The 26,879-nt window shown below is 39.7% G+C and overlaps 1 protein-coding gene across 1 annotated transcript in view; it reads left to right on the forward strand.

Annotated features, from left to right (window-relative positions):
- Positions 1 to 381: 381 nt before the first annotated feature.
- LOC127636120 (cell adhesion molecule DSCAM-like) overlaps positions 382 to 26,879 on the forward strand; it is a 97,739-nt gene continuing 71,241 nt past the window's right edge. The window contains exons 1-3 of the mRNA XM_052116524.1: positions 382 to 1,011; positions 21,210 to 21,527; positions 23,006 to 23,152. Coding sequence (XP_051972484.1) covers positions 969 to 1,011; positions 21,210 to 21,527; positions 23,006 to 23,152 — 508 coding nt within the window. The 5' untranslated portion in view covers positions 382 to 968. The remainder of the gene's footprint in view (positions 1,012 to 21,209; positions 21,528 to 23,005; positions 23,153 to 26,879) is intronic.

The raw sequence follows: 26,879 nt of genomic DNA on the forward strand, positions 1-26,879 counted from the left end.
TTATACTTAAGTAGCCTATATGTAACATCAGTTACTTTAATACATTTACGTAAGTATTTTTCTCATTAGCTACTTTAACTTTTATTTGAGTACATTTCCATAATTAAATCTTTTTACTTAGTAGGCCTATGAGAATTCTCTGTAGCATATTTCATATGACACTGATAATGAAGTTAGACTGTTTGGTGTGCTTGGACTCTTTCTTTAAGAGCAGTACCCCTGCACCTTTAAGGCTGAGAGAGAGAGAGAGAGAGAGAGAGAGAGAGAGAGAGAGAGAGAGAGAGAGAGAGAGAGAGAGAGAGAGGTGGGGGGGTGTAGTTATGTTCTCTGATGCTCTGGTGCTGAGACTGAGCTCTGGAGTGATCAGTGCAGCAGGGAAAGATGCGCGTGCTTGCTGACTGCTGGACGGCGCGAGGTGGTGAAGAGGGATTTTGCTCTGAGTACAGCTAACAACCGTAATCTCTAGACATTCATGAGCTGGAGTTTCAGGGCTTTTTCTTTTCTTTATTTTTTCGTTCCTTTTTATGATTTTTTTTTTCCTCTTCTTTAAAGTTTCTAATATGAATTTGAAACATGATTAATAGAAGTGGATTTACGTTTTCGCGTTTTGTTTAAGCTTAAAACGTTAATTAGGCCCTCTATTGTGCGTGAAACTACACCTGTGTAGTGCTCTCAGTAAGCGCGCGCTCTGACTCAGCATTGCACCTGCCTGCCGCTCATCGTCTCGCGCCACAGCTGGATCTCAGCTCGGCGTTTAACGGAGAAAATCAGCCAGGAGCGCGTGCGAGCGTGCGTGCGTGCTGGCGTTCGAGGGAGAGAGAGGGATAGCGAGCTCTGGTACATATGCATCTCTTCTGCTGGAACTACCAATGAAAGATATTTAATATTTTTCCGCAAGAGTTATTTTGGAGGAAAAGTGTGCAGTGGGTAAAGACAAATCTTAGTTTGGAGATTGAAAGGAGCGGGGCATGTGGATATTGGCCATCATCTTTTTCCAGTGCATTTTGAATGGTGAGTAGTCTTTTTTCAATTGTCTGGCTTCTTGGAAAATAAATAAACATCGAATTGAATTAAGTAAACAATTAACCATTTCGTGATGAAAGGTGATGCATTCTGGTCCATTTCAGCACAGCTCGAGTTTGTCTCTCATGTCACATCCGCAGGTTAATTCTATTCAACTATACACACGTCGCAGAACCATTTCAACATTCTTTGAATTAAATGTAAAAAATTTAAAAATGTTAACAAAAATCAAAACATGCATGCTTAATGTTCCCAATAGATAAATAAAAAAGCATGAAATGTATTTGCTCATGGGCTAATTATTTAGGAAACGCCAATGATGGACACTCAATTAAGGAGCATTTAAATCGTTTGTTTTGTGAGGAACTTAAATCAGCTTTCACTTTATTACTTTAACAGTTCATAATATTAAACACACATGCATAAGTATGCAAATATGATGATAAAGTGTATTATGAATGTCAAGAATTAAATGAATCTTGCGGTCCCTGTGAGACCAAAAGCTGATGTTTTTACAGATTTGCTTAAATAAAAAAACAAATCCCAAAGGGGGGAAGGAAAAAAAGGAAGAAATTTAATGATAGAAATATTAATGTAGGTTAAATGCAGGGTACATTTTTGAAAGAAAGCTCAATAAAAAAAATTATCTTAAAACCCTATATGAAAACAAGACAATTTGTTTTATTGTGGCATAGTGGCACAGCCGCCATGTTTCAAGAGGAACAGTGGAGCATTGAATAAAAAAAAAAAACTCTCAGTCACTCAATTGCCACTTTATTTAAACAATTGAACTGTAACCATTTTCAGATGTTTTATTCCACACATGCATTTTTTGGTTTGGGTGTCCAAATCTTATGACCTCTAAAATCCTACCGCAAATGCTCGTCAGGAGGCGAGTGTGTTGATGGCTTTAAAATGGAGAGACATTGAGTGGGTGCTGGTTGCTGGGCTAAAACTGGATGGGTGTGTTTGTGGTAGAAGACAGAGAGAGAGAGAGAGAGAGAGAGAGATTGAAGGGGGGTGGGGGGGTGCATTTAGGTGGCTTTGATAGTATTTGAAAAATATTAGAGGACACAGCTATGCTTTAACACAAAGGGAATCACTCAAATCGACAAAAAAACTAAACAAACAAACAGTTTTTTTTTTATTTTGAATATCTTTTTTGTGAGCTTTAATGAAAAATGTCACATTTCTGCAGGGTAGGGATGCAGCCAGAAGAGACACAGTCATTTGACCATAATTAATGGTATATCGATGCAATTGATTATCATTTCAAAGAGATTCCTTTTTTGCAGAATTGAATGGTACATGCCTACTGAACTGTGTTTAAACAAGCATTTCTAAAAAGCATTTTAAGTGTTTCTTTTTTATCAATATGTTCCCATTTGTGCTGTTGTGTATGTTCTAGTATATGTGGGTCTCTCTCCGAGGCTCAATTGATCAGTTGTCTGATGCAGTGCCGTTGCTGTCAATGCAGCTCTCTCTCTCTCTCTCTCTCTCTCTCTCTCTCTCTTTGGGCAGTGTAGCATGTTCCTTGCGAAAGTGTGTGTGTTTGGGGGGACAGTTGGGAGCCATACAAATTGAGCCTTTCATGATTTGGTTAAGCTCACAGCCCAGTTCTCTACTGGTCTCCATGGAAACTCCTCAAATGTATGTTGGTGCAGTGGCCTTGGAGCTTCCTGCACAGGTGACCCCGGAAGTGTTCCGTATAATGACTACCAGATAAACGGAGGAAAATATTGCGTGCTTGTTTGTAAAGCTGTTCGGGATCTTTATCGGGTGTTAAGGATAAATGAATTCCCCAGCCTCTTGAACATCCCTACAGAGATTTTTTTTTCTCTTGATGTTCTGAAATAATTTTTGGACACAGGAACACCCTTTCACAGGAATGCTTGTGTAGAACAATTAAATGAAAAAAAAAAAATGTGCATCTAGATTTTACAATTCTTGTTAATACAGTAATTAGTAGATTTGAGGGATTGTTCACCTAAAAATGAAAATTCTGCCATTTACTCTTCCTCAAGTTGCTTTAAACATATATGAATATCTGTATTCCTAACTACAGCCTCAATCATTATTTATGTTCATTGCATATTTTTTATTGACAGTGATTGGTGAACGAGGCTAACATTCTGCCCAACATATCCACTGTTTTCTAAAAATAGAAAGAAAGTCACCCTGGTTTGGAACACCATGAGGAAGAGTAAATGATGACAGAATTTTCATTTTTCGGGTTAAATCAACCCATTTTTCAATCAATGCAATTATTTCATAAACTAGTTTAATGCTGTTATTATGTCAGTTTTTCTGAGCTCGGCTCCCTGCTATTGAACAAATAATGTTTTTGCATATAAAATCATGCTGAGATGTTATCAATGGCTCTTGTGTTTTTGAAGAGCACTCGAGTCTGTGTGCATATTAACACACAAATGTAATTGGAACAGCAGAACTGTCCTCGCACAGACCAAGCAGAAAGTATGAGTGATGTTGTTTTTGTAAACTGATGCTAGGGGCCGACTCTGACATAAACACAAATGGACATGAGTAAACAGTACAGTGTAGAGCAAAGCGCCCAATCAGTTGTCGCTTTCCCAAGACAGTTTTAGCTGAGTCCATATCAAACAGACAAATGTGTGTGGGCATATCCATTTATTTTCCTGGACTATACACATGCCTTTGAAGACACAGTGTACTGTGGTGTGCTAGATAAATCAAGGCCATGTCACAATTGGGTAGCATTTTAATATTGATCTAGTTCTCATTATTAAGATACCACTTGGGTGAATCAATGCATCAGGAAAGCAAAATGTATTTTAGAAATAAAGGCAAATCCCTTATAAAGAGATGGATATATTGTCTGTGTCAAACTCTACATTGATTTATACAGCTCTACACAAGTGAGTAGATCTTACTCCAGCATAACAGTAATTCAGTAAATGGCATTTTGATGACCAGCTTTGCTAACTGTTTAGTAAGAACGCAGTCTGATCAGTGTTCCTATTTTACATCACCACAGCTTATACTGTCTGACTGCATAAAATATGCCTGACTCCATAACAGGCTGACAGATGGCCCTGTGCTCGCAGCAGTAAAGTGTATATATCTCCTGCTTAGATGACTTGGCAGAAAAAACACCAAGTATTTTTTGGTAAGGAAGCTTGATGACTTTAGAACAAGCTACTGTGTTTCTATGTGCACTATGACTAGATGTCCTGTGGCTGAAAGAAACTTGGAGGACACTTTTGCTTTTGGTCTTTGATGTTGTGAAGAAAATTAGTAGAAAAGGGTTATTTCTGGGGAGTCTTTTTTGAGAGTACTTGGGAAGAGTCTTCATCATAGGCCACGAGTGTGGATAGATCTCTGCGTTTTATGTTTTTTTAGACATAGGCCTAACGTATTGTAGCATCCCAGCAAAACTTTGTTCTTAGTTCTGATTGGCTGTTTACGTTGTAAAGGATTATGGGTTCATACTATTTTTCCGTTAGAAGTTTAGTGATTTTTGTTAGGTGCTTTTGTGAGTTGTGTGTGCTGAGCTTGATCCCTGTTAAGTTACAGATGTAAAAGCTCCTGTGTGTTAATCATGTCTACCTGTATTCCATCTGGTTGATGTCAATAAAAGAGATTTTGTTGAACCCCAAAATCTGTGCTGCATTACACTGGTGTCAGAAATGGGACAGCAAAGATTTACACAGATCCTGTGGGATCTGGATGTCTCGTTGCAGACCTGCGTCAAGGTTTTCAGCCCCAGGCTCAAAATGGTGATTGAGAACACTGGGAGGGGATGTTGAGACACCTGACCAGAGAGAGGTAGTCAAAGCTAGCATGAGACACACCGGGTTCCAGGAGATCGGTGCCTGTCCCCGCAATGGTTCGATCGCCTCTTTTGAGGCACGAGCCCAAGTTCCCATGGCCAGAACTGGGAAGAGGATGGTTTGCTATCAGACAAGAGTGAGCATGCAGGCCTCGATCGTCTCAGAAGACAGCAACAGGTTGTCGTGCCGGACGAAGGTGCGATGGAGGCAAACACAAGGGCCCCGGTGAAGCTGCCAAGGTATGACGGGTCAGCGCCACCTGAGTCATACCTTGCACAGGTCCAGCCGGCATGTGTGGTAGGTGGAGCCAAGAGGGTGCAGCGGCCCACCTGGCATTGGCGCTTGAGGAGTTCAGCTCTGCAGAACCTTCTTAATCTTGTGCCTGCTGAGCAGCGGCATTATGGTAACCTCATGACAGCACTGGAGCAGCACTTTGGGGAGCAGGGTACCCCAGTGCAACAGCGGGATAAGTTGGCTAACAGTCAGAGGAAGGAGGGTGAAGGCCTGGGGTTCCTCGCAGCAGATGTCCAATTCTACACGGGTAGACACAGTGTGTAGTGGGGGAACAGTGAGAGTTGGCCCTTCACACCTCTACAGGCACTCCTGCCTGAATGTCTTCGGCAGCACGTCTGCCTGGCCATGCTCAATTTCCTAATGCAGGCACTCCAGGAGGCGGAGTGTGTGGAGGACTTCTTCAGCATGGTGTGGCTTGCCCCTCCCATGCGAGGGTGCATCCAGCTGGGTACTCCAGCTTGGATGGCAATGGAGGAACGGAGGATGTCCGCCAGGTTGACACACCGGCTACACCATTGGAACTTCCACCACCTTCCTTTGGGTTAGCAAAGTGGCAAGACACCCGGCTGGAGCCCTGGAATCGTTGTGGCGAGATGGGACATGTGGCATGGAACAGCCCGGTGTTAGCGCCTCGCCCTCCACCGATGTCAGGAAACTAGAGGAAAGTGGCAGGGAGGAGGGACAGTTGCTCACCTCACGTATTACCCCCCTCCATGGGTAATGTGCGATTGTGGGTCAGGATTGCGGCCTCTACATTTCATGCACAATGGACGGTTACCTCTGCTAAGCCCTCATGGATACCAGCTCTACCATCTCTCTCGAGCAAATGATGTAACTGGTGCTCCAGGAAATTTCTTGCCGCTGCTGTCTAATCTATTTGGATGACCTCTGCAAATATAGGTCCAAGCACCAGTGTTGGCATACCCATGTAAAGGCCAGCCCTTCATTTTGGACACTAACGGCAACAACAAAGGTATTGGCGCTGTGCTCTCCCAGGTCAGGTAGGATGGAGAGAAAGTCGTTGCTTACTACAACCAGACACTTATCCATCCTGAAAGGACATTGTATGGATAGAAATTACTTTTGCAGACAGAATATGCATCACTGACTTGGCTCCTTAATTTAAAGGATCCGGAAAGCCAGGTGGCTGGAGGCTCTGCAGGAATACAAATGTGAAATTCAGCATTGGCCTGGTCGGCAGCATGGCAATGCTGACATTCTTTCCTGTCGACCCTGCAAGGCAGGGGAATACCGCTATTGTCAGTGTTTGGAGGAGCGAACAACATCTAGCCCTGGCATTGAGGAGGACCAACTCGCCTTTGATCACCAACAACTGTGGCAGCACCCGGAAGGATTCCCAGTACTGGCGCGGATGCAGGCTTGGCTAGAGGATGGGCAATGAGCAGTGTGGGAGGTAGTAGCATAGCTGGACCCCAAGGTAAAAGCCTACTACTCACAATGGGACACTCTGGCTCTGCAGGATGGCTTTGAGTATTGGTGCTGGCAGTCACCAGTGGATGGAACTTTCCAGTTCCAGTTGTTGGTTCCATGGTCCCTCTGGCCACAAGTACTAAAAGTGGTGCATGGCTCAGTGAGGGTGGGTCATTTTGGGATAACAAAGGCCCTGAAATGGCTGCGGACTCATTTCCACTGGGCCGGTTGCAGACAAGATGTGGAACAGTATCTGCATTGCTGCTATGTACGTACTGCTTAAAAAGGGCCATCCCCAAGACCAAATGCCCCCCTGCAGCAGTACTTGGTGGGGGCACCCATGGAACAAGTTGGGGTGGGCATACTCAGGCCATTTCCCACCTTGGAGGCTGGGAATCACAACATTCTTGTGGCAATGGATCTAAGTGGCCAAAGGCGTATATGATTCCTGACCAAAGTGCCATCACGAATGCAGGGATGTTTGTTGAGGAGATGTTCTGCTAGTTTGGGGTACCCAAGGAGATCCACAGCGATCAAGGTTGGAACTTCGAGGTGGAGGTATTCACGTGGTCTTTCAGTGGTTGGGGGTATGAAAGACCCGTACCACCCCTCTTCACCCGCAAAGCGACGGTCTAGTTGAGTGCTTCAATTGCACCCTAGCCACTCAGCTTGCCATCTTCACTAGCAAGTATCAGGATGGTTGGGATTAACACCTAGCTTTGATCCAGTGGACATACCAAAAAGGCAGTGCAGGAGTCGACTGGATGTACTCTTACGGTTCTCATGTTTGGGCACAAGCTACGAATACCCACAGATTTAATTATGAGGCATCTATGGAGCTGTAAATTCCTGATGACTCCTGTGTGGATTACCTCTGTTGGCTGTGGGACCGGCTGTGGGTAGTTCACACCCTGGCTAGAGAGTGACAAGTGGCAGCTGCTGCAAGCAGAAGCGCACTTATGATGCACAGACAAACAGCCAGGACTTTGGCGCTGGAGATCAGGTTTGGGTTTACTGCCCTATCAGGAAAAAAGGGCAATCTCTTTAATTTGGATAGTCATTGTCTGGGATCCTGTGAGGTGTTGAAAAATACCTCAGACATTGTATACAGGGGTCATATGGTGCCTCGGCAGCACCGGACATTGGTGCTTCATAGGGATCGCTTATCACTGTACCAGCCACGGGTGGAGGTCTAAACAAATGAGGGCTCTGAGGACCTTGGATACCTGTCAAGCACTGCACCATCGATGGACATAATGGGACCACTGTCACTTGCAACCCTTTCCCGCATGGACAGATTACAAACGAGGTGCAATGTCCACGGCGCGCACTGCGACGGCCTGGATTCCTATGGGTCTACATAGCGTCAGATGACTAAATATTCAGTTGTGGGCAATGCAGTGTCCCAGCATAAATTTGTTCTTAGTTCTGATTGCCTGTACACATTGCAAAGGATTAGGGGTACTTACTATTTTTCTCTCACCATCCAGAAGAAGTGTAGTGCTTTTTGTTAGGTGCTTTTGTGAGTTGTGTGTGCTAAGTTTGATCTGTGTTATGTTACAGATGCAAAAGCTCCTGTGTTTAAATCATGTCTTCCTGTATTCCATCTTGATGATGTCATTAAAGGAGATTTTGTTGAACCCTAAAATCTGTGTGGCATTACAATATGATGTGTGCTCTTGTTAACTTGCCAGGTAATTGCCAATTATGGTACATCATTTTTGCACTTTACTGACGCTTTAGAAAAAAAGGAACTTAAAAGAAGATACATGTTAGCACATTTTACTTTCTAAATCAGTATTGCTAAAGCCTGGACATCTCCAAATGGGAGAAGGGTCTGTGTCCTAAACAGGATATTTAACAAACAATGCAGAGCTGGGGGCTTTATGTTATCCATTTAGAATTGGTTAGATCATAAAAAGTGGACTGAAAAATAAGAGGGATTGGTGACATCAGCAAAAAAGAACAGACATGTCAGAGTTGGAGCCAATTTTTTAATTTTGATCAAAGATTACCAGGCGATTACCAGGTTATTTTCTTCGGAATAACATTCACTATGATTTATTTATTCATTGATTTATTTGCTTATTGCTAAAATACAACCTTAAAGGAATTTTAGGACATTTTTGTCCATGAATGTTTGACCACTAAATGAAAAAAAAAAAAAAAACCTGGGCAGCATGTCAACACCCAGAAATGTGTAACATTTGCGGAGATCCCAGCGAATGTCTCATTAAAGCTGCTTTGGCCTAAGGTCTGTTCTGTTTCTATTCCGCTCTCTATCGGCCCGTCCCCAGAAGTGATTATTCTAATTGCTGTTTGATCAGATGATTAAATTATAATTTGATTAATCCTGAGCACTAAATGCTCTGAATACATTTACATCTGCTTGGCTGCGTCAGTGTGCATGGGTGCAAGCTTTCTGCTGTGCAACCAGCGTGGAGAGTGGCTGACCTGGGACTCACACTACGTATATATTAGCATATGCACATGTTTAGGGCAGAACGCGGTAGATTTGGATCTGTTAACTATTCATCAAAAAAAATTAAAAGATTCATACTTTTAGTCATTTGACAGACACGTTTATCCAAAGTTAAAGATATGCATTTAGTCAGTTTCCTGGTAATCAAACCCATGACTTTAGTGTTGCTAGCATCATACTAAAAAATAAATAGCAAGATGGTGGCGCACATGAACGCAGCTGCCTCTTTGGGAAACTAACAGTGCAAAACTGTGCGTTTCCTTCGTTTTGTTTACTGTTTGCTGTATTTCTCTGCTCTTTGTTGTTAAACAACCATCACAATGGCTACATACAGCATGGAAACCTGGTACAACATCGGCAAGAACTGCAGTTTGCTACTCGTTAAACAGGCATCAGTGCTAATACCAGAGCTAGCCTTGCATGGCATCCAGCAACCAGCAGGCCCTAGGTCCGTGGGCTTACCTGATCATACAATCCGTTCAAGTGGACAGTGCAAGTGGTGTACCTGGAAGCAGAAATGAAGTAAGTGAGGTGGCACCCAGGCCAGGCTAAAGGATAATCCCACCAACTTAGGTCACTAGACAATAAAATGGATTTACAAAGACACTCAAAGGGAAATAAGGGAATGCTGCACTCTGATTGTAACTGAAACGTGGCTTCAAAACAACATTCCTGACTCGGCTGTTCAACTGTACGGGCTCATTTGTTTACATGCAGACAGAACATCCACGTCCGGGAAGATCAAAGGAGGAGGACTGTGTGTGTATGTGAACACAGGTTAGTGCACAAACACTCAGATCATTTATAGTTGCTGTTCTGCGAGTGTGAAATATTTATTGATGAAGTGTCGGCCGCTCTACCTGCCGAGGGAGTTTACCATCGTCATTATCGCAGCAATGTATTTTGTACATTGAGGAGCGCAAACATAAAGGACGCACTAGGAGAGTTACACAACGCCATCAGCTGCACTTAGAACAGCCACCCTGAAGGGTTTTTCATCATTGCTGGAGATTTCAATCAAGCGAATCTCAGGGACATGCTACCAAAGTTTCACCAGCACATAAATGTACCAACGAGGGGGGAGATCACACTGGACCATGTTTGCACTAAAGTGCGCAGCACCTACAAAACCATTCCCCATCCCAACCTTGGCCATTCACATCACATCTCTGTGCTGCTAATCCCCACATGCAAACTAGTGCAGAAACGTGAGAAACCGACCACTAAGAACATCAAAATATGGCCAGAGGAAGCAAGCTCAGATCTTCGAGACTGCTTTGACTGTACTGACTGGAACAGTCAAAGCTGCAACACACAGCGGCCACACTGACCTAGAGGAATATGCAGCATCCGTCACTGGATTCATCAGTAAGTGTGTGGATGATGTTGCACTCACTTAGACAATCAATACACATACCAACCAGAGGCCCTGGCTAAATACTAAAGTCCACTCACTGCTCAAAGCCCGTGATGAAGCCTTCAGATCGGGTGACAAGAGTGGCATTCAGAGCAACCAGGATTAAATCACACTCGCCGCATCAATGAAGCCAAGGACTCATATGCCACCAGAATAAAAGAACACTTCAATAAAAATTAACCACAGGGGATGTGGAGAGGCATTCAATGTGTCACGGACTACAGGCAGAAGAACCACCTCGCCCGTACGAAGGACACATCTCTACCAGACACACTGAATGACATCTAAGCCAGATTTGAAGCAACTAACTCCAGGAAGGTGGTCAAGACTACCCCTCCACCAGATGACCAAGTGCTGTCTGTTTCTACAAGTGATGTTAGGAGGACCCTCCTCAGGGTAAACCCCTACAAAGCCGCGGATCAGATGGCATCCCAAGCCGCGTGCTCAAGGAATATGCCCACCAACTAGCAGATGTTTTCACTGACATCTTCAACATCTCCCTCATTCTGAAGTCATCGTATTACATTGAGTATAACATTTTTCAGAAATAAATTTAAATCAGAATCGTTTCTGATTTGTTTATACATTTTCTTGATTCAAAAATATGATCGTGCCTGGTAACATGTGCATATAAAATGTCTAGAAAAAGATTTTTGCCTGGGTTAAAGCTGACAATTTACACAAGGTTTATTTCTATTCCTTCTGCTCCAAACATACTTCAAGCTTACTTCTCTGTCTGCTCGTTTGAATGCAACACATCCTAAGAAAGTGTTTCACGGCTGTTCAAATGCTCTTTGGATCATATCATTTATAAGTATAAATGTTTTCCATCTGAAATAACTAAATATTAAATTAAACAAATTACAGTAAAATGCCAAGTAATTTCTTCAGTAATCAAAATACTTTTTGAATGTAATTGAATTGTAACTGCAGTGGAATATAGTTACTTGTATTTTGTATTTTAAATACATATTCCAGTTACATGTATTCCGTAATCCCCAACCCTGCTCACGTGTCAAAACAAACAACACAAGGCATCAGTGAAGTGATAGTTTTTATTTCACCTATTACGCTGTATAACGACAGCCGACCCTTCCCAGCTGCTCCAGCATCGGACGCAACAAAGAAAAACTATTGGTGTGGATTTTTGCAGATAACCGATAGTTCCAGAAATCTGTTATAGATGCCACTTAATCGACAAAATCTAAAGATCAGTCGACCTCTAATAAGAAGTCTACAGTATCATGCCTCAATGACTACCGTCCTGTCGCACTCACCCAAGTGATCGTGAAGTGTTTCAAAAGACTGGTCATGGCTCACCTCAAAGATCCCCTCAACAATTTGCATACAGACACAACCATTCAACAGATTTTGTAATTGCATCCACAATTCACATAGCAGTCTCACACTTGGAAAACAAAGACTCATATGTTAGAATGCTGTTCTTTGACAGCATTCAACACAATCATCCCGCAGATGCTAATTGAAAAACTGTCAGCACTTGGATGAAGCACGTCCATGTGAAACTGGATACTCGAATTCCTGAGCAACCGAAAACAGGTAGTCAGAATCAACACACAGACATATCAACCCATCACACTGAGAACGAGTGCACCACAGGGCTGTGTACTGAGTCCACTGTTATTCACTCTTCTGACTCATGACTGAAATGCAAAATAGCAAATCAATAGCATCATAAATAGCAGATGACACCACAGTTGTGGGGCTCATCAGCAACAATGACAAGACAGCATACAGGGATGAGGTGAACCAACTCATAGCCTGGTGTGATTTCAACAATCTATCCCTGAAAGTCAACAAGACAAAAGCTATGATTGTTGACTTAAGATGCACCGAAGCTCCTCATCAGCCATTATTCATCAACAGCACAGAAGTTTGAAACATCTCCAACGACCTCACATGACCACTGAACACCTCCTTAGTAAAGAAGGCCCAGCAGCATCTTTATTTTATTAGGAGGCTGAAGAGAGCTGGCATATCACTAATTCAGCTCTGACTCTTACTTTCTCTATGAATGTCTCAAAATGAAGCAGATTTGCTCTTTGTTTTAGCGTATGTGCATGTGTGAAATTATAGTATGTACTGTACATGAGTTCAGCCTCCATATTATATCCATGGACAGGCATATTGGATATTGGCTGTGATGCAGCAAGAACAGTATACTGCAGAGGTTCAGACACCTGATTCGAGCATCTCTCTCAGAGAGAAAGAGAGAGAGAGAGCTGTAAACATTAACACAGAGCAATCGGTTAGTCAACTAGCCTATAATAGCATTTAAATATGCATTTTTGTTTTTTTAATACCTCAAATTTAGTGTCTACAACTTGATAGAATCCCCTGCAATAGGTGTCCTGAGAAATACCACCTGTCTTTGTGACTGGCTGACTGCACTATGCTCATAACACTATGCTCAAACAGCAATAAAGTGTCCGGGGAGCAGCCCACACATTTTAGCCAATCAGAAAACACCCTCTTTCTCTCTGCTTTTAAAGGAATAGTTCGTTCTAAAATGAAAATCCTACATTAACTCATGCCATCGCAGATGTGAATGACTTTCTTTCTTCTGCAGAACATAAAGATTTTTTTTTTTTTTTAAGAACATCTCAGCTCTGTAGGGTCATACATTGCAAGTGAATGATTACCAGAAATTTGAAGCTCCAAAAGCACAAAAAGGCAGCATAAAATCATCCAAATGACACCAGTGGTTTATCCACGTCTTCAGAAGCAATATAATAGGTGTGGGTGAGAAACAGATAAATATTTAAAGACTTTTGTTTACTATAAATCTCCTCTTTCAAATCCACATTTCATCTTTTGTTTTTTTTTGGTGATTCACAGTCTTAGTGCTTATCGCCATATAGGTGGAGATTTATAGTAAAAAAGGACTTAAATATTGATCTGTTTTTCACCCACACTTATCATATTTCTTCTGAAGACATGGATTTAACCACTGGAGTCAAAGGAAATACATTTATGCTGCCTTTATGTGCTTTCTAGAGCTTCACATTTCTGGCCACCATTTGCATGCATTGAGCTGAAATATTGTTCTAAAAATCTTTGTTTGTGTTCTGCAGAAGAGAGAAAGTCATACACTTCTGGGATTGCATGAGTGTGAGTAAATGATAAGAGAATTTTCATTTTTGAGAGAACTTTTCCTTTAATATCTTTGAGTTTGCTGACGTGTCTTTTGGAGAGCAGGGTTTTGAGAGAAGAGGTGCATCATCAAAGGAATGGGACAGTCTAATTCAAGGGCTACATTAGCAAATCGGCTGAATCGCTTACACATAAAAGCTGATTTAACGTTGCTGTGCATAATTACACAATGTAAAGGTGAAGTGTGTAATTTCCACTAACTTAACCAAACGGAATTCCAAAAACAATTATTTTCAAACCGATTTCTTGAACGATCCCCTGGTCTGTCCCAAATCTGTCCCAAACTCATGCCATTGGTTGAGCCAATGTTGCTCTGTTGAACAGCTTGGGATCCTTCAACAAACCTAGCAATGTTTTGATAGAGCAACAGAGCCACAATGAGCGAGTTTACATGCACAATCTTAAACCGATTATGCTTAAAAAGCAGAGTTTGTGGTCATGTAAATATCTTAAACCGCTTTCCTTTATCAGGGTAAGATCCTAACAGTTTCTGCAAAAACAACACATGGGTAGATTTTTGCCCATTATGCCGATTTTGCGTTACATGTGAACACCTTTACAGGCGTTCTTACTGGTTTATCAAATGAGCGCAAGTGATGTGCGCATGCCTGTTTTCGTTTTTCGAAAATTTGAAAAGCAAATAACCCAATGATTTAAAATATCATGTAAACTGCGTTTTCTTGTGTTGCCGTTGTCAGATTTTTTGTCTTGAGCTGATTTTTGGTATAACAGCGTATTGGTTTGCATGTAAATACACTCAGTGTGCTGGCACACTTTTTGGAGAAAGAAGTGTAAGAATGGCTTGTCTTTGCATTACACTCAGAAGGAATCATTTTAACTTAAATCTTTCCTACTTAAGAGATAAACGTTGATTTACCTCTAAAACTTTGCACTGTACATAAACATGACAGTAAAGATTAGCTTTGGTGCACAAACAAATTAAATGGGCTTACTTAAATATTAAACATACTATATATAGCTTCGCTCAGTTCAGAATATGCAGTTGGTCTTGAGAATATGAGTTGTTGTATTACACGTGTCTCTGGGAAGAGACGTCAGCCCAGCGTGAGCAGCAGAGACTCGTTTAGCTCGCGTTCACTCATCCGAGTCAACGGCTCTTTAGATTCAGACATCAGTGGCGTCGGCCCTGTAAATTGCTGTAGATCCACGGAGGCCGTTTGATCTTCTTCCCACCATGGGGAAAGCTCTAAACGAATGTTTGCTCTGACATTATTCAGATGATATTTAAATCAGTTCACTTAAGACACGAAGAAAAAAAAAACTTTTCCAGTGGGACTCGCGCTGCTCCCACTCTCTCACCCTTTATCAAGAGATATCGTCAGCTTTACAAATTGGCAGTGAGTGCTGGTCCATTACGCTCTGGGTTGTGCTTAATATTCATGAGAGCAAATTGCATGCTGGTTAAATTGCGGTGCTCCGGTACAGCTCCCTGACGCCGGGCTCGCTGTAGCCCCGAGGCAGAGACATGAATTCAAACTCACCCGGCTGCTGTTCCGGGCTCTCCCCCGCACTCTCTGGTTTCCACCCGCCCGCTGTCTTAATTACCTTGAGCACGTGACGTTCTGTCAAGGTTCCGCAGCCCGAGGGTGGAAACTACCCCTCCTATCTGCTACACAGACAACAGCGCAGACACAGTTGGCCAGCAGCCAACAGAGTGGCCCATCCACCCACATCAGAGCCAAGATTTCATCCTTAGAGAGCTTGTGAGTTTATTTCACTGTTTACACTGTGATTTTAACAAGCATTGTTTGTTTTACGAATTGTACACAAGCAGTTCATCAGGGAAATATTCAAGACATCCAGAAATATTTGATTATTAGGCAATAGTGGCAGTGCACTGTTTAGAAAGAACAGCATATTTTATCTACAGCATATTTAATATACAGTATATTTAACCTAGGAAAATACCATGTAGTATTATGTTGTTTGGACATGGTAATGCCATGTTTTGAGGATAAATATTTTAAGGAATCATACATTAACATTTAATCATGAAAATATTCAAACCATTTTAAATATTTGATAATAGTGCAGGTTTAAAATGCCAAGAGAAAGCATATTTTACTTACATGGTACTAGCCTATAATTGTTTTATGGTTGTAGCATGTTTTGGGACATTATAATGTTTTGGAAATTATACGTTATCAATTAATCATGAAAATATTTAAATTATACCAAATATTTTATTTAGTGTTTAACAGGGGCAGAGGAAGCATGTTATTCATCGTGGAAATATTCAGATCATCTAAATAAAAAATATTAAGGCAATTGTGCCAAATCTGAGAGGGACAGTGGCAGCATATTCTACATACAAAAAGAACCATAATATTACCATGTTAACTTTACCTTGGTAAAAACTAGTTTTTTAGAAATGTACTATGGTAATATAAATACTATTGTAAATAAATATGGTAATCATTCAGTACCATGATTTTTATCAAAGTAGCATCATTGCCATCATTGTATTATGCTGGTGCCACAGTTTGCCCTGATCAACTTTAAGCCAGATATTCCTGTTCCAGATTTATACATTTTAGCACCAGATCAGCGCATGTAGTTTGCTGGGTAAATATTGATTGCACGTTACTTAAATAAATCGCCTGGCTTGTTTTGAAAAGGGTCTTGTGATGGCTGCTTACACAATATCTGTGGAGAAATACTAATGTGTTTTCAAAAGACAAATCCATTTTTCTGCTCGTTGTAAATGCAACTGTCATGCCGCTCAAATTTTTTATTTTTCTCACTTTTTAATCATTAAAGTCTGTTTCAAAAAGAAATCAGTCTTTGAAAACAAAAAGAAATGTTCATTGTATTTGAATGTGCTGGGTCTGATTGGGCATCTGTAATCAAGAGCAGTCACATGACTTGGATTTAGTTCTTTTAAAAAAGAAACATGATGACGATTTAGGTTACCTGACATTCTTACAGTATGATTTGACTCAAATTAATGCTATATATTGTAATAATTTTGGAGCTTAAAGCTTCTTGAAACAATTGATTCAGTTCACAAATCCACTGGAATATGATAGAATAACCACTTGAAATGATCACTCAAATTGTCTGATTGTACATTACCTCATGACTAGTTTATTAACAGGTATGGGTTTTTTATGGCAATTCTGATATCTAGAAAAAAGGCTGGTAAATGACCAAAATGTTGATATGCTGTATATACGTACAGTACCATTGTACAGATAATATAAGGGAATTTGAGCAAATGAGCCATACAGTAATTTGTTGACATTAAATGTGCCAAATAAATAAAAAATAATAATTTCTGAATAATTTTCCAATTTATTAAAATTCACTAAAAAATATTTCAACAACACAGCTGTTGACAAATTTTGGGACTGACACAAGGGGAGCAAACACTTCTGGTAATTGACCAATCAGATAACTTTATCAGCCATTGCTAATGTATTGCCAAATAACATCCAGGTACATTGAAGCATGAAATCATCTATACACCTCAATGTTAATATTTCCAGCAGTACCTTTCTATTGTATATTTAAAATTATGTTTATTGTAGATTTTGAAAGAAAAAAGAAATATACAGTTAAATGTTAACCAGACATTCACCTTCACTGGAGAAAATGTGTGCTTGCACGACCACCATGCACCCTTGATCAGCTTGACTTTAAGATGGTCTCTGCCCTTGAGCTGTCACATGCTTACCCCATAAATATCACCCTGAATCAAGCCCAGACAGGGCCACAGAGGGCCAGCGTGTTAGTCTCTCTCACTAAGAATTTACAACAATCAACCTTTAAAAAAAAACCCAGCAACATGCATTGACAAAGAAAAAGCTCCATCCATTATTTCAGTCAGATAAGGATCGCTTTTAATCAAACAGCATGCAGCGCCAGATTCCGCTCTCTGAAAAAGCCAGATTAATAATGAATTCATTCAATACATATTTGAAGAGTCTTGTCTGCTCATTTCTATCGTTTAGATAATAGAGAGTGGAATGATTTTGACGGCGTCACTAAGCATGTGGTGGTATTTAGAATCTAAATTTGAATCAGACTGACAGATGCTGACCGAGCAGATTTGAAAAGATAAGGTGGATAGAACATAAGTATTTCCAACAGTGAGTCCTGTAGTGGTCAGATCTATGCACAGGCCTTTAAATAAAGCTTGACGTGTGGTGTTTGTGGTACCAAACTGCCCGGATTACATCTGTGGTTTCCTTTATGACATATTCTTGTGTTTGTGGGTTTTAAGAGTCTGCAGGTTGAAACCTTATCTGTTTTACTATAAGGATCTGTTTTCCTAGCAGCATGCATACTCTGAAAATATTACGAATCTTTTATTAGATAGATCTGTAATATAAAATATATATAAAATATATAAAATAATAGAATGTGTGTATATATATATATATATATATATATATATATATATATATATATATATATATATATATATATATATATATATATGCATATACACTGATCTGCCACAATATTAAAACCACCTGCCTAATATTGTGTAGGTCCCCTTCGTGCTGGCACCAACCCACATCTCAGAATAGCATTCTGTGATGCTATTCTTCTCACCAGAAGGTTATCTGAGTTTCCATAGACTTTGTCAGTTTGAACCAGTCTGGCCATTCTCTGTTGACCTCTCTCATCAACAAGGCATCGCCGTCCACAGAACTGAAAAAATAAATTAACATCCAGTTAGAGGCAGTTCTGTGGACAGAGATGCCTTGTTGATGAGAGGTGTCGCAGTCCTTTTCTGCATATCGCTACCCCCTTCGGCATATCGTGGTGCCATTTTGTGGTCTGTTCTGCATAACGCGGCAGCCCATTTCAGCTAATCAAGGCCCAATCGGCCCCGTTTCGCGGCCGGCCCTTTGGGAAAAGTCCCGGTTCTTCAAACGGTCAGTCTTCCCCTGCTCCCAACCCTGTATATATATATATATATATATATATACATGAATAACTTGAATGTAATAGATTATTAGAATTTATAACAGTAGAAAAGTATGCTTGTATTTATAAAATAAATAATAAATAATACTATATATAAATACAATAGATGTGAAATATTCACCTTTAATTTTTTTTTATCTCAACTTTTAAAACAAGTCTATGTAGTCAAATAATAAAATACAATATGTCACATTAACAAGAACATGACAACTAAAATGCAAAATAATACGAATAATAACATAAAATCAAAATGTATTCAGTTCTGTTTATGGAATTGTTGCAGTTCATACAATATTTGTTAAAATGCCACAGTGTATCTCTGTCGATTCTCAGTATTGACATAAACTCTTTAAATATTTAATGATTCTTAAGATTCTTTTGATCTTTCATTGATGCGTGGCTCTGTATTATCAGTAGAGTTTGAAACTACTCTGTGCACACAAAAAGCATAAAAAACAATGCTAACATATTGTATGCAGTGTTTTATTGTATTGCTTTTTAAATGCTGAATTAAAGGTAGACAGGCATTTGCAATTAATGGTAATTACAAAAAACCTTACTGTTAAAAGTCCATCTAATCTTAAAAAGGACAGAAGATGGTGTGTGACGGTCCATGGCTTTTTCCGTGAATGCATTGTCTTCCTGGTTTGCACCTTATTGGCTCAGAGCTCTGCAGTGCTGTGCGGCACTGACATTCTCTTTCTGAAAAACTGAAGAACAAAATGTGTTTTATCTCCCTTCGAAAAGCTATGCGGTGTGCCCCTTCATCTGTGTTTTGCCATGTTGCGGAATCAACTACCCTGAGAATGGGTATACTTTTTTTATGTGCTTTTAGTCAATAGCAGCTTTACTATGGCACACAACTTAGCTCCATTATTCAATATCAGAGTGCACTGAAATAATTTTTTGTGACCTCTGAAATTTTCATTTGTAAGCGAGCAAATCAATTCAAATTCTAACAAGCTGTATTGACATGACTGTAAAACAGTTTTGCCAAAGCAATGGCCATTACTAAAAATACAATGAAAGTCTTACAGATATATGACAAGACAATTTATAGGCCTTCAATTTGCCCCACCCAAACTTCCACTTCAATATACATCAACACAGGACAAAAAACTGCACCCGTCAGGTGAAGTTATGTGGTCTGTAAACTGTAATTGTCCCTGCTGGACATACATAAGCAAGTCATTTTTTATATTTATAATGTGTCAGTTATGCTGTGAATGTCGAATCTGGTGCATGTATTTAATCTCCAAATTTGAGAAGTGTGTGTGTTTATGTACTGTAAGCAAGTATGATCTTGATTAATTTAGGAGCTGTTATAGCCTTGTGTCCCTGGAGATAAGTAGGTAACAAGTTGCTAGTGCTGACAAGCTATATATATATATATATATATATATATATATATATATATATATATATATATATATATATAAACAAATTATAATATATATATATATATATATATATATATATATATATATATAAACAAATTATAATATATATATATATATATACTGTACTGTGCAAAAGTTGCATAGTGAGGATTTCTTCAAAAATAAAAAATAATTCCATCAGATAGTTTTCATTTATCAATAAACACCATACAAGGTCCAGTAAACATAAAAAAGCAAAATCAATATTTGTTGTGGCCACCTTTGCCTTTAAAACAGCCTCAATTCTCCTAGGTACACCTGAATACAGTTTTTTGGGTTGTTGGCGGATAGGATGTTTCAAGCATCTTGGAGAATTCGCCACAGTTCTTCGATCTATTTAGGATGTCTCAAATGCTTCTGTCTCATTATGTAATCTCAGATTGACTCGATGTTCAATGGGGAGCACTGTGAGGACCATGACATCTCTTGCAGGGCTCCCTGTTCTTCTATTCTAATATTTACTATTTGCAAATGTTTGGGAGTCTAAAATATATTTTTCCTATTGACATTCTAAAGCTGAAGATATAAATAACCATCTTAAGACAAAAGTTTTTGTGAAACATCTTAAAACTTTTGCACTGTACTGTATATATATATATATATATAACTCATTATTAAAAGTTAATGAATATTGAATATTGTGCTTTAAATAGAAGACCTAAAACCTAATAAATGAATCGTTTATTGATTGCGTTCATTTACACTAATTGTCTAAGTGAACCGTTTCACTAGAATAACTTACTGCGCTACAGAGAACGGTTTAGGACGAGTCGAATAACTAAAATGACTCAAACTATCTAAGACTACATGATAGAGATGACAGTCTAGGAAGAATTCACTTAAATGAGTTAGACTTTCCTGAGCTCCACTGATGAAGAAGTGTTCTTGTACTTAATAAGGAAGAGTCATTGCACAAATACTTGTCTTTGTGTCTTGAAATTTTTTTTTTAATTTTAAGTTCTTTTTAACTTGATATGGTATCTAAAAAAAAACATGGCGCTCCTGCACAAGACACTGAAAAACATTATGATGCTGTGCAACAGCCAAAGATACCTATCTAGTCTATGTTTACATTGGAAAACAATTGCAAAAATAGTGTGGATGTATGCAAAAATGCTAATTTAATAAAAACGTTAATAGATCTGCTGGAAGCTAACCCCATGTCTTCTCTTATGCAGTTCTCAGTGAAGACCTACATTCCAGCTTGTATTTTGTCAATGCATCTCTGCAAGAGGTAGTGTTCGCCAGCACCACGGGGACTCTGGTTCCCTGTCCTGCAGCAGCGGTGCCGCCTGCTACCCTGCGCTGGTATCTGGCCACCGGCGAAGAGAGCTACAATGTCCCAGGGATTCGCCATGTTCACCCAAATGGCACTCTCCAGATCTTCCACTTTCCTCCGTCCAGCTTTAGCAAAGTGATACACGACAACACTTACTATTGCACAGCGGAAAATCCTTCAGGGAAAATCAGAAGCCAAGATGTTCATATTAAATCTGGTAAGTGTTTATATATGAGGTTATATATACACTCACCTAAAGGATTATTAGGAACACCTGTTCAATTTCTCATTAATGCAATTATCTAATCAACCAATCACATGGCAGTTGCTTCAATGCATTTAGGGGTGTGGTCCTGGTCAAGACAATCTCCTGAACTCCAAACTGAATGTTAGAATGGGAAAGAAAGGTGATTTAAGCAATTTTGAGCGTGGCATGGTTGTTGGTGCCGGTCTGAGTATTTCACAATCTGCTCAGTTACTGGGATTTTCACGCACAACCATTTCTAGGGTTTACAAAGAATGGTGTGAAAAGGAAAAACATCCAGTATGCGGCAGTCCTGTGGGCTGAAAATGCCTTGTTGATACTAGAGGTCAGAGGAGAATGGGCCGACTGATTCAAGCTGATAGAAGAGCAACTTTGCCTGAAATAACCACTCGTTACAACCGAGGTATGCAGCAAAGCATTTGTGAAGCCACAACACGCACAACCTTGAGGCGGATGGGCTACAACAGCAGAAGACCCCACCGGGTACCACTCATCTCCACTACAAATAGGAAAAAGAGGCTACAATTTGCAAGAGCTCACCAAAATTGGACAGTTGAAGACTGGAAAAATGTTGCCTGGTCTGATGAGTCTCGATTTCTGTTGAGACATTCAGATGGTAGAGTCAGAATTTGGCGTAAACAGAATGAGAACATGGATCCATCATGCCTTGTTACCACTGTGCATGCTGGTTGTGGTGGTGTAATGGTGTGGGGGATGTTTTCTTGGCACACTTTAGGCCCCTTAGTGCCAATTGGGCATCGTTTAAATGCCACGGCCTACCTGAGCATTGTTTCTGACCATGTCCATCCCTTTATGGCCACCATGTACCCATCCTCTGATGGCTACTTCCAGCAGGATAATGCACCATGTCACAAAGCTCGAATCATTTCAAATTGGTTTCTTGAACATGACAATGAGTTCACTGTACTAAAATGGCCCCCACAGTCACCAGATCTCAACCCAATAGAGCATCTTTGGGATGTGGTGGAACGGGTGCTTCGTGCCCTGGATGTGCATCCCACAAATCTCCATCAACTGCAAGATGCTGTCCTATCAATATGGGCCAACATTTCTAAAGAATGCTTTCAGCACCTTGTTGAATCAATGCCACGTAGAATTAAGGCAGTTCTGAAGGCGAAAGGGGGTCAAACACAGTATTAGTATGGTGTTCCTAATAATCCTTTAGGTGAGTGTATATATATATGAGGAATTCCAATATTCCAACATAGCAACCATTGGTTCAACCAATATTGTGAGTTTGGGGAGGGACTAATGTATTTGTTTGGCCAACAAATGAAAAACACAGGGGAGTGTTCGGGGAAACCTGTTTGGAAACAGCCATTATTTTAGCAATCCCGTATGGTGATTATAGTGAGACAGAAATTGTACACTCCACCTAAAATGTTTCATGTAATTTTTCTTCTCTCTAGTCTTACGAGAACCCTATACGGTCCGTGTGGCGGACCAGACCGCAATGAGAGGCAGTGTAGCGGTCTTCAAGTGCATTATTCCTTCCTCAGTGGAGAACTACATCACTGTTGTGTCATGGGAGAGAGATACCGTACCACTCGTCTCAGGTAGGAGCTGGGCATTCTCTCGCATTTTAAATCTAAGGACAGAAACATACTTAATGCAAGTATGCAAAACACAATTCTTTAGCTAATGCTTTGGGAATCATATTGAACATACTTAATGTTTGCTTTTGCAGTACTGTGGCAGCAACAAACCTCAGTATTCAATGGGCCAAACAGTTAAATGTTTTCAAATGTGCCTTCAAATGTGTTATAACCAAGTTGCTAGATAAAAACTTGTTAACTTTAGCTAACTTGCTTGGTGAGAGTTTCTACAAATTGATCCTCTGCAAAGACAATAGTTGGCTCAAAAGGGAAAACTGACCAAAAGAAACATGGCATACACATTTATTGCTTGCTAGAGCGCCCCTTGTGGAAGAGCTGTGTATACAAAAAATTCTTGCTCGTTTTGAATTGTGGTGTGACACTAAAATCAAGCAACAACCAAATGCATTCATGCACTTGCAAACAATGTTTCTGGCCTAAAATTTTCAACACAATGATGCAGCAGAATCTTCTTACCTTATTATGAATTTTAATATGTATATGTGCGCACCATAATGTGGCATGATGTTAAAATGCGTGCAGACATCCCTGGGGATTGGTGCAGTTTTGATGTTCCTAAGCAAAATTCAGCCAATTAGAGTTCCCTGACTCCATGATTTTCTCAGTCCCCCATCAGTTTAACAAGCCCAAGCCTGCTCTTGAGAAGGCATCCACATCTTTAAGTCGTTTCTACTTCTGTTGGTGACAATGTGAGATTTATTAGTCCCTAACTTGGCATGCTGTCACAGAAACGTTATAAAGAGTTCCTCTTTCAGCTGTCTAATCCTGAAGAAGTGGACGGTGGCAGTCGTGTCACTGAGCTTCACTGTACTGACCCACTTCCCTTCCAGCGGCAGCCAGTGAGAACAAGCTTTGAAAATCCGTATCGGTTAAATGGAACACTCGTCTACACAACTGTTTCCCCCCCCGGGGCTGGCGGCTCTTTTTATGGGGCATTTGGCAAATTCAATAAAGAATCAAAAGTCGTTTAGACTGGGAGCGAGCGAGGACATTTTTCCATCAACATGCCGCATGTTTTTGAACAGGAAAATATACAGATGAGATATAGGAATCTTTTATTCATCTTTAGAGTGTAATGTGACAAATGTTCGCCCAGAGCTGATAGATGGGATGGTTTTGTTGCAATATCCTAAATTACATCTAATTAATTTTGAAGAATTTAAATAAATTAAATTCTTCAAACATCTTATATCTAACGCTCCATCTCAATTTATACGCACATTTCAATCGTGTATGAATGTCGGAGCTCATTTTTACTGGAGATGGGTGTATTTTTATGTAGATTATGAACAGAGAGGCAATGAATTTGACAGATGTCTGTCATTTAATAGAAGCTGTCACAAAACATTTGCTTGCAGTTGTCTGCGCCCCTTTTCCATGCTAAATATTTAATAAGGAAAGCAATATTTCTGCAGACAAACACAGTTTAAACACAGTTCAGTGCATGTGGAACATTTGCACTTTTCAACACAGGCTGTTGAGAGCACTTTGGAGGAATGGAGTTTGTGTGTGTATGTGTGTGTGTATGTGTGTGTGTGTGTGTGTGTGTGTGTGTGTGTGTGTGTGTGTGGGGCATACATTTCCTGATGGCCCCTCTAAAATATTCTAAGACCTATTCTTCTGCGATGTCTTATAAATAAATACGCTTTCTAAGCTTTCTAAGCGATCACACATTAGATGGAATGAAGCTATTCTTTTTTTGTAATAAAATATTCATGAATATATCCGTATTTGTGTCTGGTGGACTTTTGGCAGGTAGTGACATATTTGTGCTAAACTGTTTGTTCTCAAATGTTAGAATTCCACATAATTCAGGCTTATATCATGTAAAATGGATATAAAAACATTACAGTATCTATAGGCGTTACCAGGGTGTTGCTATGCGGTTGCTAAGGTGTGCTGAATGCAATTTGGATGTTTTAGTTGAATTTAGTTTCTTTCTGGCATAAGTCAAAAGAGACTCCCTACGTCTTTATGATGTCCTGGTCCCTAGACATGGCTCGGATCCCTCCTTGTACGTCTACGGGACCTATGTCATTGTCCGCCAGGTGAAAATCGTAAGTCTAAGTGTTGTTGGGCGTATTGGCACATGTGAGCTCAATTGACCAGTTGAAATGTCCGCGGAGGGGCGCCAAAAGTGACTCTCCACTGGAATTTCCGAATATTCCTCAATAAAGAGAGTTCTAAGCTGTAAACAACATCAACCAGCTCTGAGAGGAATAAAAAAAATATTGCAAAATTTGAATTGAAGTGAAATAATTTTTTTTTATATTTGGATCTGAAATCAGACAAGACTGTGTATATTTTTTAAATGATATTGTAGGTATAAAAACAATATATTATAAGTAAGCAAAGTATTCAGATCATTATAGTTAATGTTAAATTATTATTAATGGAGAAAAAGAATGGGATTTGTAATTCTGGAGCCTGTTGAACTGTGTGGTAAAACTTGCCTTAGCAAGCTCCACTAATGGCTTAAATACATTCAGTATTGTTTGGTATAGCACAGGTGTTCTAGTCGCAAGGGATGCTGGGAAGATCTGGATGCAGGCGGCTGTGTTATGCAGCAGTGAGCCACTGAACAAACTGCTACAGGCACTTTAGAGGGTCCTTAGCATTCCACACACACACCATCTCTCACACTGAGACCTCTGGCCAGAGAAAACACTAAAGAGAGAGAGAGACAGAGACTTTCTGTTCCATTTTTTCCCTTCATTTTTTCTGATTCCACCCTACTCAGATTAGGCAGTTCTGTCTTCTGACAGACAAATGCATGTTGGTGCAGAAGGATTCGGTGAATCACGTGATCTGTGGGTAAAAAAAAAGATGCTTTACAGTATGAGCATGCAGTGAATAAATAAAAATAATGAAACTATGTTCTGCCCTGTTTGCAAAACATCACTTTCTCAATCAATATTTTTGCCTGGGTTTTCATTAAAACATCCTTAAAAAGCAAGATTGCCACTTGAAAAGCAAGATTTTTTCTTTCTTTCAAAAAACTAATTGGTTACACTTAAAAAAATGGTTCCATTCACTAACATTAGTTAATGTATTAGGTATCATGAACAAAGAACAATATATTTTTACAGCATTTATTAATCTTTGTTAGTTAATAAAAATACAATTGTTAGTTCATGTTAGTTCATAGTGCATTATCTAATGTTAACGTATACAACTTTTGATTTAAAAAAAGTATTAGAATGTTGAAATGAACATTAATCAATATTAATAAATGCTGTAAAAGCGTTATTCACTGTTAGTTCATGTTAACTAATGTTAACAAATGGAATTTTATTGTAAAGTGTTAACAACAAATTATATATATATAAAATAAGAAATTAAATACCAATAGGGTGAGAAAAATAAACGTAATTCAAGATATATTCTCTAAAACATACACTATCTCTTTTATTTATTATAAGCTAATTTACTTCTCAAGAAAATCCATCTTGATTTAAGGACGTTAAGATGTTTTTACTGGAAAACAAGACTAAAACACTGGTAAAGAAAAGTATTTTTTGCAGTGTACAACATGTTTCGATAGACATTAGATGTAGTAAAGAATGCCTGCTTTTGCTGTTTCTTTTCGAGTGAGCAAATCCCACCTTGAGGCTTGTGAACTGATGCTGGTGCCATGGCTGAGAATTCCCATGTTTCCCAGTTTGTT

The sequence above is a fragment of the Xyrauchen texanus genome, chromosome 43, assembly GCF_025860055.1.
Source record: "Xyrauchen texanus isolate HMW12.3.18 chromosome 43, RBS_HiC_50CHRs, whole genome shotgun sequence".
NCBI lineage: Eukaryota > Metazoa > Chordata > Actinopteri > Cypriniformes > Catostomidae > Xyrauchen > Xyrauchen texanus.